Genomic DNA, 14,445 nt, shown 5'->3' on the forward strand with positions numbered 1-14,445 from the left:
ACACACATCAGAAAAAAAACTAAAATTGCAACAACAAAAAAGATAATGGATTAAAACTGAAACATAAAAACATAGTTGACCAAAATGACAAACCTGTCTGACCAAAAAAACAATTTTCCCTACTTTAATTAAAACATATCTAAAATAGTTATATTAACTTTAAATATAATAAATTTTGGCTCATATCAAATACTAATAAAATAAACCTTAAAATTAAACTAAATATACTAAATTGAACCTATTAAAATAAGAAAATAGGTCAACTAAATTACATAATAATCAAACCCAACAATAAAATAACTTGAACTTCCAAACATGATATTTCGTTAATTTCTTGAAATTGTCGATATCTTCATTTTTCTTCATGATATCATCGAAAAGATATGTTTTCAAGTAAAATATATCATGGAAAAGATTCGTCCTCACATCAAATATGTAAGAATTAAAACTCTCGAATACTCCACCATCATATTAGGCATAATGACGATCACATCGTTCTCTTTCTTTTTTAGCAAAATATTTTTTCAAAAAAAAAAAAAAATGTTTTCGAACGTTGACGATGTTATATAAGAAACTTAATCAATCATCATCTTCAGAAATTACTGTGTGTTTGTTTGATGCTACTACGTACGTACCAAAAACACAGAGTAACAAACTTGTAACAAAGATCACGCATTAATTAATTATATACATTAATTTTTTTATTCTTCATATACTAATCTGTATGGATTTTGGAGTATTTAATAACAATATTGCATTTTAAACGGAACAATAGTAACATTAATTTAATTTAAAAAAACAAAAGTGACACATGCATGCAGTACAATATTATTATTATTATATATGATCCACAGACATGCACTACTGAAGTACTAATTATCGCTCAAGTTCTAGCAGCCGCGCCTTCCTGTGCTTTGCTTTTGATGATTTCGCCCGTTTGTTTAGTCCTCTCGCCCACCTGAACAATCGCCTCCTGCACGCGCCCCTTCGCGTAATCCAAAGGCTCCTTCCCCGTCGCCTGCCTGAATGAATTCAACACCCATGAAAGGGACGAGAGACCCGTCAGCCCGAAAGCTCCGGACGTCAAGAACGCCGTCGTGGCGCCGCCTATCAGTATAACGGCCGGCACAAGGATGGGGCTGAAAATCACCAGCAGCGGCGTGGCCACCGCCAGCCCTATGAGGCTTCCGAGGAGCGTCAGTCCAGCCAGGCAGAGAAGGGTGCCGCTGACGGGGAGAAGGGTGATCACCGCAAGAATTTGGCTGGTGGAGTAGCCTTTCCGAGGGGCGTCCAGACCGCCCTCCGGCAGGCGATATTGCTGTTGAGGGCGGACCTGAACTTGCTGCGGCTGTGCGCGGTCGCGGTCGCGGTCGGCCATGTAGACGGCGGCGAGCTTGGAGAGAAAGGGGATCGGATGATGATGAAGATGGTGCAAGGGAGATGGGGAAGATTTAAAGAGGAGAGCAAGAGCAACGTGTTGAATTGCATGCGTAGGCCTTGCATGACATACATGTTGCATATTGGGTGTGTTGCCACCTTTTTCCTCTCCATTTCAATAAAATTTTAAAAATAAATCCGACTTTGATATTATATATTAATAAAAACTAGTGAAATTAAATTGGTGCTGCATGAGTACATCTTATGCGTGTATTGATTTATGAATTTTAGGCCCGTTTGTTATTAAAAGTTAGATCAAAATTTATTTATTTTTTTAACTCAAGCTTTGTTTGGTATCATAAGTCAGACCAAAAAATATTTTTTATTTTTAAAAAAATGTTTTTTTTAGTTTATAAGGTGTTTGGATTGTCATTTAAGTGGTTAAAAAATATTTTTTTAAGTCAAATTTAGATTTTTTTTCAAAAGTCCAAAATTAGAGTTTAAAAAAACACTTTTTACAAAAAATTTATGAAATCCAAATGAGCTTTTAAACTTGTAATGACTTTGGATTATTGGCTTTTGGGATTTTTTTTTCCGGATATATCGAATCTATCGAATATTATTTATTTGGTACTGAATTTGTCGTATGATTCATGTGGCATACTAAATTTCATGCTAGAGGAAAAAAAAAAACACGTTTAAGTAAATTTATGAGGTTTGGTACTTGATTTGGACACGCTACTTGCAACCTTTTATTAAAAAAACAAAAATAGTAGTAGTAAGGAGGAAAGGGAAAATGAGTTTCTAGTGGGCTGGGGAATGTTCCCTATGTTCAAATCAATGGGCCAGAAGTATTTGGGCTTAACTATGATTGAAACTGGATAGCTTTAGGTGGAATCCAGTGATCTTTTTAGTGGAAATTGTTGATGAAAACCAATTCGGTGATCCCGCGGATCCACTCAAATTGAGTTTTATAAATTAGTTTCATCGCGACTTCACATTTCGAAATTTGGTTTTTGGATGAAATGATTTTACCATGATTTGATACGCAAACACACAACTTTTTCCATATAAAAGTCACGAGTAAATTGAAATTTTTCGATAATAATAAAAAAAGAAGCTGTGACTTTATTACATTCGTGTTTAAACTTTTTAAATTTAAATAATTAATCTAAATACAAAAATATTTTTTTTACAGAAGATAAAAATAATATTTACAAACCAAACGTGTGTTGAATTTTGGTATAGGGTTTGTAACTTGTAATATATAGGGTGGTGTAGATGTATGTGGAGATCCCCTAGCCGGCACATGCATAGGCACAAAGTCAAAAAGGCAAATATTTCGGATTCATTTTGTGGCCCCGCCCCCAAAAAACAAAGTCATTTTACCGATTTCTTTTCTTAAAAAATAAGAGGAATATTGGTGTATTTACATGGGTTTGTGTGCGTGCACTATTTGAATATGTAATTCTTTCTTCCTCTAGTTATATATGTTCTTTAAAATTTACAAAATTGATTTTTTTTAAGAAAAAAATTTGTAAAATAGAGATTTCGAGTTCGAGATCCAGTTAAAATAAACATCATGTTTATTTAAAAGAATAGAAACTATAACTTATAATTTATTTGCCTGTGATAAAAGTGGAAAAAGGTTTAAAGCTTATAAAATCAATCAATCAGTTTGAAGTTGGGCTTCACGGACCTTACATTGGGTCAATGTGGAGTTTGGGTCGGTTCGAGGGCCCAATGACTTGAGAATGATGGATGGGACTGATTATTTGAAATGACAAGACCTAATTAATTAATTAAACACAACCACACGGGTATTTTGTTTTTATTTCCTTTTTAATTTCTCCCCTTACATGTAGATAATGATGCTCTCTAAAGCAGCTTTACTTCGTGTGTTACTTCTTGGTGGTCCAACTTCTCATATATTACCAGAAAACTATGGATAAATCGATTATGAGCATGGGATTTATCTGAACACGACTCATCCGATATATGAGTCATATGAAAAGATGAAAAACTATCGAAAAATATAAAGTAAAACAAGATCAAATAAAAGTACTCACGTCAGATCAAACTAGAAAAAATCGAATAACATGGCGAAATATGCTAATGCATCCTCATGACATATGAAATGATGAGTAAGATTCCAAAGAATGTAAGGTTAACCTTATATGGATGGATTTTAAACAGTACTTGCCTACAAATATATTTTATTATTTAGAGAAGTAAATTTATAAGCTTCAAATTCACTCATTACGTGTTTATATAGTGTTTAATATTAATTACAATAGATTTTAAGTTCACTTGTTAATTGTGTCATTTAAAATATAAAACCAATGTGTAAAATTTAAGGTGTGGATTTAATATATGGTTTATTTTGTTTCCTTATAAATAATAAAACTAATCAAATTCTATATATGATTTTTAAATTGATCATCAATCCAAACATAATTTAAATTGTTCATCACCATGTTTCCTTCCACATTTATTTCCAAAAAAAACAAACAAACAGAGAGAGATGACTTAAGAATAGACTCGTAGAAAAGAATCTCGATCCCATTTTCCACAATACGATTACACCTAGAGTCAATTCAAAATAATTTAGATGGAGATAGCAAGTTGTGTTATAATATAAATAAACTAGTCGCATCTGCACACGTATTGCGTGTGTGATTAAAATATAAAAATTATTTATTATGTACATATATATATATTTTATTTTTGTTTAAAATCATTTTAAATTTAAAAATAAAATCAAGGCACACAAATAGAGAAAATCATGGAAAAATAAAGTTTAAAATATAAATAGAGATAGAGATTTTGTTCTTTTTTTAAAGGTATTTTAGATATTTCGTCTTGAGCTTCACCAAATTAATTTTAATTCGGTTAGTAAGTGGTGTTTTTCTTTAATAAGATAGTAATATATGAAATCTTTTAATTTTGTGATAGCTAGGTCTGTGAAAAATATTTAACTAAATTTAATGAATATACTGATTACTAAAGAAAATATATATCGAAATTAATGCGGCGATATTATATGTTTTTAATTTTTTACGAAATGAATAATACGTCTCGAGGGGAATGGTCCATGTATTTGGAGAACTTGTACATAGGTGTTTGTTGGTATATGCTTTTCAAATGTACCACGCGTGACGACTTTGAAAAGATAAAGGAGAGACAGAGAGCATATTTCGATGTGAATGTTTTAATGTATATAATTTGGGGCCATAATTCCAATCATATTTACTAGCCCTACTCATTATGTTCCAAACAGGGCTGAAAAAAAAAAATTAAAATACCGAAAATATCGTTATATCGGATTGAAAAATTTATTGAATATATCCAAAAATTGGTATATATACCGAAAATTTCATACCGTACCGAAATTTTCGATATCGATAACGGTATATAAAAATTTTTATTTTGGTACGGCATACCGAGTTTTTTTTTTGGTATACCGAAATTTGTCGGTATACCGAATTTTTTTTATTTTCGGTACGATATTCGATATAAAAATTCTCCATACCGAAAATTCAGTATAGAATTTCATATCGATATGGTACGGTACGGTATACGATATGAGAGTTTGGTAAGATATATCATATCGTACCCAACCCTATTCCCAAATAACTCCCCCTTCACTAACTTGAACCGCCTTCACTTTTACATATATATATATATATATATATATATATATATATAATATAAAATTTAGGTCACATTCAGAATTATATTTATCTTGTCCAAAAGTAATAATAATAATAAAGGTGTAATTAGATTCAACAGTACGTTTAAACGCAAAAATGTCATGTCGATGGTGACCTAAAGTGTACATCCAGAATTTTCAATCGAGCCAAACTCGATCGACATCTGGGTTATGTATACTATACTCTATATTATAAAGCATCAAGAGCTTAGGCTAACCATTTTTTATGTCTTTGGTGTAACAATTTTAAGTATCGATAACAATACCCCGACCAAATTACAAAAATATTAAATTATTGTTTGATAAAAAATATAACAAAAACCTATTTTAGTAAATTCGTAACCTATCTAAATCTAACATATATCTTATTCACGTTCAAAAATAATTTAAAATTATAAATAAGTGTTTATTTATCTTTATCTATCTATATCATTATATTTTATATATCTCTCCGAAAATTTTTTTAAAAAATATGAAAATCACGCAACGCGTGTCAAAAGATGCTAGTAAATATAATGAAGGATGAGTAGATAAGGCCTCGGGGGAATATTTTCTCCTTAGTTTTTAATATTATGCAAGAAAAATTACTCAAAAGCATTTGTATTTCTGTAAGTTTATGTTCATTCACATGGGGAAAAAAGATCTTCCTATGATTTTTTTACTGTTGTGTACAAGGACAATTGTTTCATATTTTTGAGATGCTCAAAATTTTACAGAGACTAAAACACTGTAAAAATTCCTTTTAAAAAACACTGTAAAAATTAATATATGTAATAAGCATTTAGAAAAGTCAACTGGCGGTGTCAAATTTGCTTCATTCTTTGACTATTAACGTTATATAAATTACTTATATAACAATAATAAAAAAAATACACATAGTTAATCTTTTTTTTTTTCTATTTGGATGAGTCGTTCGGACCACATTCCCATTATTTTGATTTTGAAGACTGTTGAGCAGAGATAATTGGCTCATGGGTCGAGTATAATTAGAATAAATGAAAATTGGAAGCTTCCATTCTTAGTATAAGCCCCGGACCATGGACTCATTCGGACTTGAGCGTCGATCACTACGAGAACTAATGAGCGAGTGCGCTTTAGGAAGCTGTTGAGTGCCCGATGAGGTCGAATGGTTTTCAAGCCGGATAAATTTAATTTGAATCCTTTCGTTGTCCTCGAACAATTTTATAAACAATTTTTATTTGTTAGAAAAATTTCGCATACATTTCTCATTCATTAATGTTAATGTTTCTTTTCTTTGTCGGGAATTGATGTTTATAATCATGCATAAATAATTTATTTTGTAAAAAAAGGAAGAATTTATGTGGTCTTCCACCCCGAGCAATCGAAACAAGAAAATTGTTTGGTATTAGCCAATTGGTATTGATGAAATCAAATATGTAAATATTACGCTTTTTTCTCAAAAAAGAAAAGAAAAGAAAAGAAAAGATTTAGGGTATTTTAGTCGCTAATGTATTAACAAATAAATCATTCAAAACCTTCGTATCCACATAATCGACAATCCAATACATACATATCATATTTATCGTGGAATGAAATAATAAATATAAATAAACCAATAATGAACGCGATAAATATAATTAACTAAAACCGACACAAATATTGGATGAAACAAAGATCATTAATTATATGCTATGTTTCAGTGTATTCATAGATACATTAAATAATATAATACTATATATGTTATATGGGTCGGAGTATCGATCATTTCCCATTTACATTTACGAATTGAATTAACATAAAATATGCGATTATCCTCATAAATATATACCACAAGAATACTAACACGCAGCTCCAACGAACTTTTTAATGTGCACTCGATAAATTCTTTAAATAGTATGGTAATCAACAAATCACGCTAGCTAAGTAATTAATAAAAAAATATGCACACACAAGGTATATATTACACGGGGCCAGACACTAATTAATAAGCTGATTATTATTGTTATTGGATTCTAAAATACTCCAATGTCCCCACAAATTTTTCACAATATCCACGTACAATATATATCCATAATACAAACATGATTAGCTCACAAAATACATTACAATATTTATATGTACGTACCATTCTTATAATTAGATGTACTTAACCGCTGCCATGCCCGCCACCGTCACGTGTGTTATCCCCCGACGGATTATCGACCCATTGCGAAGGATAAGGGAAGCAAAACCCTGAATTCGGGTCGAAAGACGACCCACCAGGCGCTCCATAGTCCGTAACAATATTATTCCTCCGCCCGATACTATAATTGTTTTTGTTCCTCGACGGATTAATGTTTTGCATATGATTCATGGGATTATAATGATTAATGAAATCCGGGGTGTTTTTTTGGTTGGAGGCGTAACGCATCAAATCGGCGTTGGTGGCATCCAGTTCCTTCTGGAGATGGAGGACTTGTCTCTGGAGAACAGAAATGGCTCCTACGCAGCCGTAGACGGGGTCCTTGAGCCTGGCCTCGGCTTCGTATGCCATAGAGTTGACTGCATCTTCTCTTTGGTGCGGGGGGATTTCATTGAGCAGTTTGCTAACGTTGCTGGCTCCGAAGATCTTGTGTACATTGGCGAATTTCGTGGGTTCCTCGGGAGGAAAATATGGCGCGAAAATGCAGCCGGACAGGCATTTTCTCCTAAGGAACTTGCAGGCGGCACAGGGAGGGTTGGAGTTGCTGGAAGTCGATGCCATTGATCGATCTGCTGAAAATATAATATAATTACTCAAAATGCATGTAATTGGCACCGTTAACAAAAACTATATATGTTATATATAAATTTCACCTTAGGAAACTGAAAAGGTAATGTCTATTAATATATTATAATATATATGATTATTTTTTTGCTCCATGAATTGAGCAAGAAATCAATGAATGGTAAGTCCTAAACGATTAGTTGTATCAAATGGTCGGATCTATTTTCTTTTTTAAGACAATAAAGAAGCTCGTACGCTTGTGTTTTTTGATCTAATGTATATATACAAGAGCTAATTAAGACTGCTGGAATTAAAAATCAAATCAATTATATTAGTAGTTGCTTATAACAGGAACTTCTAAAATTTCAATTTGAATTCACCCGTGAAGTGGAAAAAGACATTGGAGCAAAAGTCTTCGTTTGATTTTGCAAGAAAACAAAAACAAAAAAAAAATGGCTACAATATTTCCAATTATTGGTGTTTAATTCCCCCTCCTTGCACCAGATCGAATTTAACCTGATCTTGATCCTATATACAAAATGAGATCATTCATGCCACTCAAAATATGAATCAATATTTATTATTTCCTATTACCATTATATTGACATATATATGTACATATACATACCTCTATCAGTATAGATCTATCTCAGCTAGCTGTCCGAAAATCTGCCAATCCAACAACTTTTTTCCTGTAAAAATATGCCTAAATTTCTTCCAAGAAAGCAACCCTCGATCTCCTCAATTTAGCAGCTGCCCACTTTCCTACAAAAATACACTATTTATGTTCTTGAAACTTATAATATTCTAGTTATCTATTTCTTGTTACTTAGGTAGATAGGAAAGAATACAGAAAGGGAAACCCTAGCTACACTATATACTGTAACCCTCTCTTCTGAAAGGAAAGAGAAAGAGCGGAGCTAAAGAATAAATACAAAAAGAGTAAACTTACACTTGTTTCTGTAGCCGCAGACTGATCAATCATACAAGCACTCCCCTTCTCCATCAACGACTAAATTAACTTAAATGATGTGGTGGAAACTAGCGATTCGGTTCATGGGGATTCATGAAACTAGCATCTATGATTTTGTTCATGGTACAAATGATTTTTAGATATTTATATATCATTTTTTTTTGTCGTCTATATATGTTCAACTTGCTGCCATTTTGGTTTACGATAATGTCTAAATAATAGATCTAATTAATTAATTAGATCTGTATCATTCATATATATTTCGATAATTTTAGATTCTTAATTAATTTTTTATAAAAACGCGTGTCAATGTCATGTCAGTGTCATATTAGAAAAAAAAAAAAACAAAAACAAGAAGAAGATAGCAAAATAACTTTGAAATTTGACAAGAATCAAAAGTACGTAATTAAAGAAGCCAACATATAAATACCAAAATTGTGATTTTCCCATAAATCAAATTACTTTGAATTAGAGATCCCGAGAGTCAAAAACGTCATTTTGGATGTAGTAAATCATCTGTAAATGCATGCTATATGTGGTTAATACTATAATATTGCACCTTTTCTTTTCCATGTACTAATTATTAATTTCTTAAAAGTAATATTTTTTTAAATTAAAAGTATTGGATTGTAAGAATGAAAAAGAAGTAACGGCTGGGTACAAAAGTGAGGAGATTAGGCAATAAATGCATGCCTCACTTTTAACATGCATCAGATCGCAATCCTCTAAGACGACAGATATCGACGATCTTCTTGATTTTATTTGTTTCCTCAAACACTGTTTTCCAATTTGCACTACAAAATAATTTGCCTGAACCAAATGTCTTTTTGACCCTTATCTTATATCTTTCATAAAATCTAGGAAAGTAACCTAACATTTTGCATTCAAAATTACATCGTCCTATATTTTCCATTGTACGTAATGACAGTAAGAACTGTAAGTCATTGAAAGCCCGACGAAAATACTTCTACTACTCCATATTTGAGAAAATTGTAAATTTGATCATTTATATATGTATTTTTAGAATTTTGCTTATCAATGTTATCAAATTTCAGTTTTTGTACGAACAGTTTATATTTTTTTTTGCAATTTTAACACCGTTTCTCTGAAGTATTTGGAAATCAAAATTATATATGTGGAATCCACGCACCCGTCCATTATGCTTAATCGTGTGGAATTCTACTCCCATTAATTATTTTTATGCGCGCAGTAAATACTTAGCATGAGAAGGGATTTCAGAATCAGATCCTTAAAAATCAAATAATTTGATCCATTTATCAGGTCCTTCTTATGAATCGAACTTGTCCGCTCGCGCTCATACTCTAAACTAGCTACCACTTAATTAAATTTAAAAAAGGTTGTAAAATTGTTTTGTCCAAATGATGATGATGATAATATAAAACTGAAATATTTTTTTTTTAATATATTCGTCTCTTATACGGTTTTGGTCATTTTCATTATCAATTTCAAGTTTTGATATGCTATATTTGATATTTTAGCAATTTTAGTCGTTTTTATTTTACGTGACATCTATTTGGTGAATATTTGGATCCGAAAATATGATCCAAATGTGTGTAGTGTAAAATCAGCAATTTCAATGAAAAATGTCACCACTTGTATTAATTTTTGAAATTTATTTTTATTTTTAAATTATTAATAAAAAAATCCAAGTTAAATGGATTTTGATTCCAACAAAATAATAATAATAATTTTCATGGGGTGTTTTGGTGCAAATAATTATATTTTCCTTATAGAAGAACATTTGTGTACATTTCATATATTATTTTTAAAAAATTGGTCTCACAGATGCAGCACGGACGCGTGTTCCAACAATTGGATTTGCAAGGGTAAATCGTGTAACTTGTATAAACACAAGGACTATGACGGGGCCTAAGTATGCATTTTCGATATTTTACATGGAGTTTTGGTGCAAATAACTCTTTAAAAAAAACTCTCATTAACACAAAAAAGGCCAATGAATATGCAATGATCCTAAATAATTTCAACATAAAATTCTCAATAGAATGTCATATATTAAGGTAGTGTTTGCAACCTCTAAAAATAAGTGATTATGGAGTTTTTTTTCTTCACAAATTTGTTAAGAGAAACTACATAATCACTTATTTTTAGAGGTTGCAAACACTACCTTAATAGTTAATATTCACCCCGACTTTGAGTTTTATCAAAGTGTTAGGTAGTGTGTGGAAGAGCTTCTAGGAAGCATTTGTCAGCTTTTCCTTAACAAAATTTCAAAATTTTGTTTAAAAAAAGCTAAGAAGTATTTTCTAAAAGCTCTTCCAAATACTAGCTTAGAGTATGTTATTGGTCTATTGATTGCAGTTGAAACACCTATCACCATCGACGAATTTGTGGAGAGGAAGTGAAATGCGAAAGAAAATGAAGAGAAGTTGACTAAGGACCATGTCGGCTAAGAAGATAAACATAGAGATTTTGCATACATATATTAGAATGATAAGAGCTGGTCGAACTGTAACACTGTTGGTGTAGTACGTGATGTAAATTAGGGTGAATGTGATAAGAAATATTGGAGGGGTTATTGACACGAACTCACGAGTGCCAAATCGGCCCAACAATAAATCAAATGACGGCCCACGAACTACATATATCCTAGATAGGGCTTGTCATAACTTATAAGCCAGCCCACACCGAACATTAATTTGGATCGTGGAAAACCACAGAGGACAGGGATGATTTCGCTCATGCTTTATGCATTCCATAGTCCATACTTTCATGCATGCATTTATTTTTATTTTATTTTTAAAAAAAAATCATACATGCATTGCCAATAAGCCCTTAGCCCAATCGCTAAGGGTGAGACCCTGACACTTCGATTTTCTTTGATTGCGGATAGTTTTTTTAATTTATTTAGATAAATTTAATTAGTTTTTTTGTCGAAAAAATCATACATGCATTTTTTTTAGAAATATCAAAACCACGTGGCTCATCCGATACAAAGGTAAAAGTTATCATATTTGAAATTCAAACCATAACAAACTCTTCTCTCAACACAATAAATTATAATTATCACAAAATTTTTAAAAATTACTGAATTATGAGGGTAGCCAGCCAACAAACCAAAACAAACTTTATGTTGTTCTGTCTTTTTTTCTTTTTTCTTTTTCTGGAAAGGAGTTTGTTACAACCAAATCTGGAATCCGAAATCTCATCTTAAATTTGAAGCGAACGATAAAATTTTGCTGATTTTTTTTAAATCAAAAAAATTCTATTTTTTTAGGATAATGATTCATTGATTTGAGATCAATTGGGATTATTTGTGGGGTCCGTTTATATGAGAAGAATGGCCGGTTCATCGAATCCAGTCCAATCACACGCCAGCCTGATTGCTTACATAGTGCGTTGTCATCCAATCGGTTCATTGGGCCCACAAACTTCTCATCGTTTAATATATATTCGTCTTAAGTTAATTACAATTTTATTCTTTCGATAATTAGAATAATGAGACTTGTTCCACACGAGCAATCGTAAGTAAGTGTTGGCTTTTCAGAAACGTGGACAATTTGACGTATTTTTTTTTTAAAAAAATGTAATTAAATATTTTAATAACTATGTGTTTTACTCCATCGCATTGATTGTATTTAACCAATAATAATCAAATTGCATAAAAACAACAAATCAGCATCAAATTAGCTTAAACAATAAATTAAATAATCTAACTTAACATTCACTATAAAATATTTACACGTTTATCTTATTGCAAAAACCAAATTGGATTCCACGATGTATTATGATAGATAGCCACATAATCAATGATCAGACCATCTTTTAAAACCAAATTGCAAACAGTACCCTTGGATTTTTACAAGCAACCACGATATCATGTCATCACGTTAAAAGTTTTACAATAATCGAAATTGAAAATAATTACATTATTTATATCTTTCAATTTATCATCTTATTATTCATCGTCTCTTCCACGAATGTCAAAATGATTATTAAAATGTTACACGAAATCTTCCTGAATACACCATCTGGAGGATTTTAACTAAGTAATCTATTGTTTTATTTAGTTCAGCATCACTTTCAAAATGGTTCATGCATCGAAAGAAGGGGTCATTTAAAACGGCGGTGTGTGCATGAGAAGCCAAGCTGAATCAAACAACAATATTATTATATATTATATATTCAGCAGGGGTAAAACGGGGAAGACCAAAAAAAACCATGGGCGGGAACGAGAGCCGTTGCTGGCTAAACCACCGAAAATTGGCGCCAAAACATTTCAGCTGCCCCGACACTTTGACGGGCAGCCCAAAAGACTGCCCTCTCTCAATTTCACACACACACACAAAAACAAATACCCAGTCATCAATCTGAATAGATTCTGATGCAAGCTAATTAAGCTACGAGAATTAATCGTCTCTCCTACTCTGTTCGAGTATAAATTCTAAGTGTCCGCTAGTTTTGCCGCCATAGATTTTCTCTTTTCCTCTCGTTCAAAGTTTCTGTACTGCAACTAATTAAGCACAGTCCCCCTCTTCCTCTTGAAATCATCATCCTCTCTTTTGATTTTATTCCCCCGTGTTGAATCGCATAAAGGAATTCAAGCTTTCGTCTTTTGGTTTATTCCTTGGTGTGTGTTTTTTTTCTTTATATCCTGCCCTTTCCCACTAACAAAAGCGTCTCCTTTTCTCCATTCTTTCTTGAAAAAGAGAGGGTCTTTGCCACCTCCGGAGAATTTGTTCCTCCTCCAAAGGGTTTTTGTTCTTCTTCTGCTTTCGTTTCTCCAGATGGGTATTTCGAAGAAGCATCAGGTGGAGGAATTGGATGGGAAGAAATGGGTTATAGCTGGGATTGCCGTTCGAGCTCCGTTGAAGCCGATATCCACGAGGCCCAAAGAGGGGAGCGAGGATGAGGGCGGCGCGTGCTCCACGACACCGACGGCGCGTGAATGCCAAATACCCAAGAAACTGTCCTGCCCACCGGCGCCGAGGAAGCGCCGCCCGGCTTCAACTTGCCATTTCAACGGAGTCCGGGAGTTCTTCAATCCCCCGGATTTGGAATCGGTATTCATGTGTCATGCCGAGAGAGCCAACTGAAGAGTTTAGAAGATTTTAAGGTTCATCAAAATGTGAAAGGCCTTTCGACTTATTATTATAATTTTTTTTTTTTCGGTTTGTTAGTTTGTGCTGGAAGTTTCAGGCTGTATCGGTACTTAGTACTTAGTAGTTTTAACTGTAGTAGCTTTAGGCTTTTGAAATGGTGATGTAATGTATAATAGAAATTATATGGGTTTGTATGAATCTTCAACTCTACTTGCTTGAATTAGAGCTTAGTTTTGAATAATTTTATCAACATGTTAATTTATTTTACAAGCAAGTTTCCCCATGTAAATGTGCATTTTTCCTGGCCCTTTGCTTGTTTCTTTTTCTTGATAAAGTCCATTTGCAAGAGGAAATATGATGCATAAGTTCCATTATCTTGGCTTCTTTGTTCATGCGCCAAAGTAACCCCAGATTTGGTTGTGCATTTTCATCCATAATTCGTAGACAGAGAACACACACGTGCGTTCGTAGGAATGGAAACGAAACCATGACAATCTTAGAAAGTAACAAATCTATCTGGTATAAAAAAGTAAATGGTATTCATTGCTGAGAGAGAGAGATGCTCCATAAATCTTGATTTTGACCCCTCTAACCA

General features: G+C 32.5%; 3 protein-coding genes across 7 annotated transcripts; 1 reads left to right on the plus strand and 2 right to left on the minus strand.

Moving 5' to 3' along the window:
* Positions 1-883: 883 nt before the first annotated feature.
* Positions 884-1,378, minus strand: LOC140860728 (oleosin H1-like). The gene has a single exon (XM_073263734.1). The coding sequence runs from the start codon at positions 1,376-1,378 to the stop codon at positions 884-886; it is 495 nt and encodes a 164-aa protein (XP_073119835.1).
* A 5,690-nt stretch (positions 1,379-7,068) lies between these two features.
* LOC140863492 (LOB domain-containing protein 25-like) lies at positions 7,069-8,904 on the minus strand. 5 transcript variants are annotated; one of them, XM_073266952.1, is made up of 3 exons: positions 8,749-8,904; positions 8,425-8,561; positions 7,069-7,801 (listed from the first exon to the last, which is right to left on the minus strand). In XM_073266952.1, the coding sequence occupies exon 3, from the start codon at positions 7,791-7,793 to the stop codon at positions 7,197-7,199; it is 597 nt and encodes a 198-aa protein (XP_073123053.1). In that variant the 5' UTR covers positions 7,794-7,801; positions 8,425-8,561; positions 8,749-8,904; the 3' UTR covers positions 7,069-7,196. The 5 variants fall into 5 exon arrangements, with proteins under 5 accessions (XP_073123053.1, XP_073123054.1, XP_073123055.1 ...); XM_073266953.1 differs by having other exon boundaries at positions 7,069-7,804; XM_073266954.1 differs by having other exon boundaries at positions 8,425-8,556; positions 8,749-8,892.
* A 4,221-nt stretch (positions 8,905-13,125) lies between these two features.
* Positions 13,126-14,070, plus strand: LOC140866596 (cyclin-dependent protein kinase inhibitor SMR6-like). The gene has a single exon (XM_073271622.1). It carries the CDS (start codon positions 13,536-13,538, stop codon positions 13,842-13,844), a length of 309 nt encoding a protein of 102 aa, XP_073127723.1. The 5' UTR covers positions 13,126-13,535; the 3' UTR covers positions 13,845-14,070.
* Positions 14,071-14,445: the final 375 nt, after the last annotated feature.

This window comes from Henckelia pumila, chromosome 4 (genome assembly GCF_033568475.1).
Source record: "Henckelia pumila isolate YLH828 chromosome 4, ASM3356847v2, whole genome shotgun sequence".
Taxonomy (NCBI): domain Eukaryota; kingdom Viridiplantae; phylum Streptophyta; class Magnoliopsida; order Lamiales; family Gesneriaceae; genus Henckelia; species Henckelia pumila.

Bases quoted from the DNA above. Each gene is read 5' to 3' on its own strand.
- LOC140860728 (XM_073263734.1), bottom strand. From the start codon at position 1,378: ATGGCCGACCGCGACCGCGACCGCGCACAGCCGCAGCAAGTTCAGGTC.
- LOC140863492 (XM_073266952.1), bottom strand. From the start codon at position 7,793: ATGGCATCGACTTCCAGCAACTCCAACCCTCCCTGTGCCGCCTGCAAG.
- LOC140866596 (XM_073271622.1), top strand. From the start codon at position 13,536: ATGGGTATTTCGAAGAAGCATCAGGTGGAGGAATTGGATGGGAAGAAA.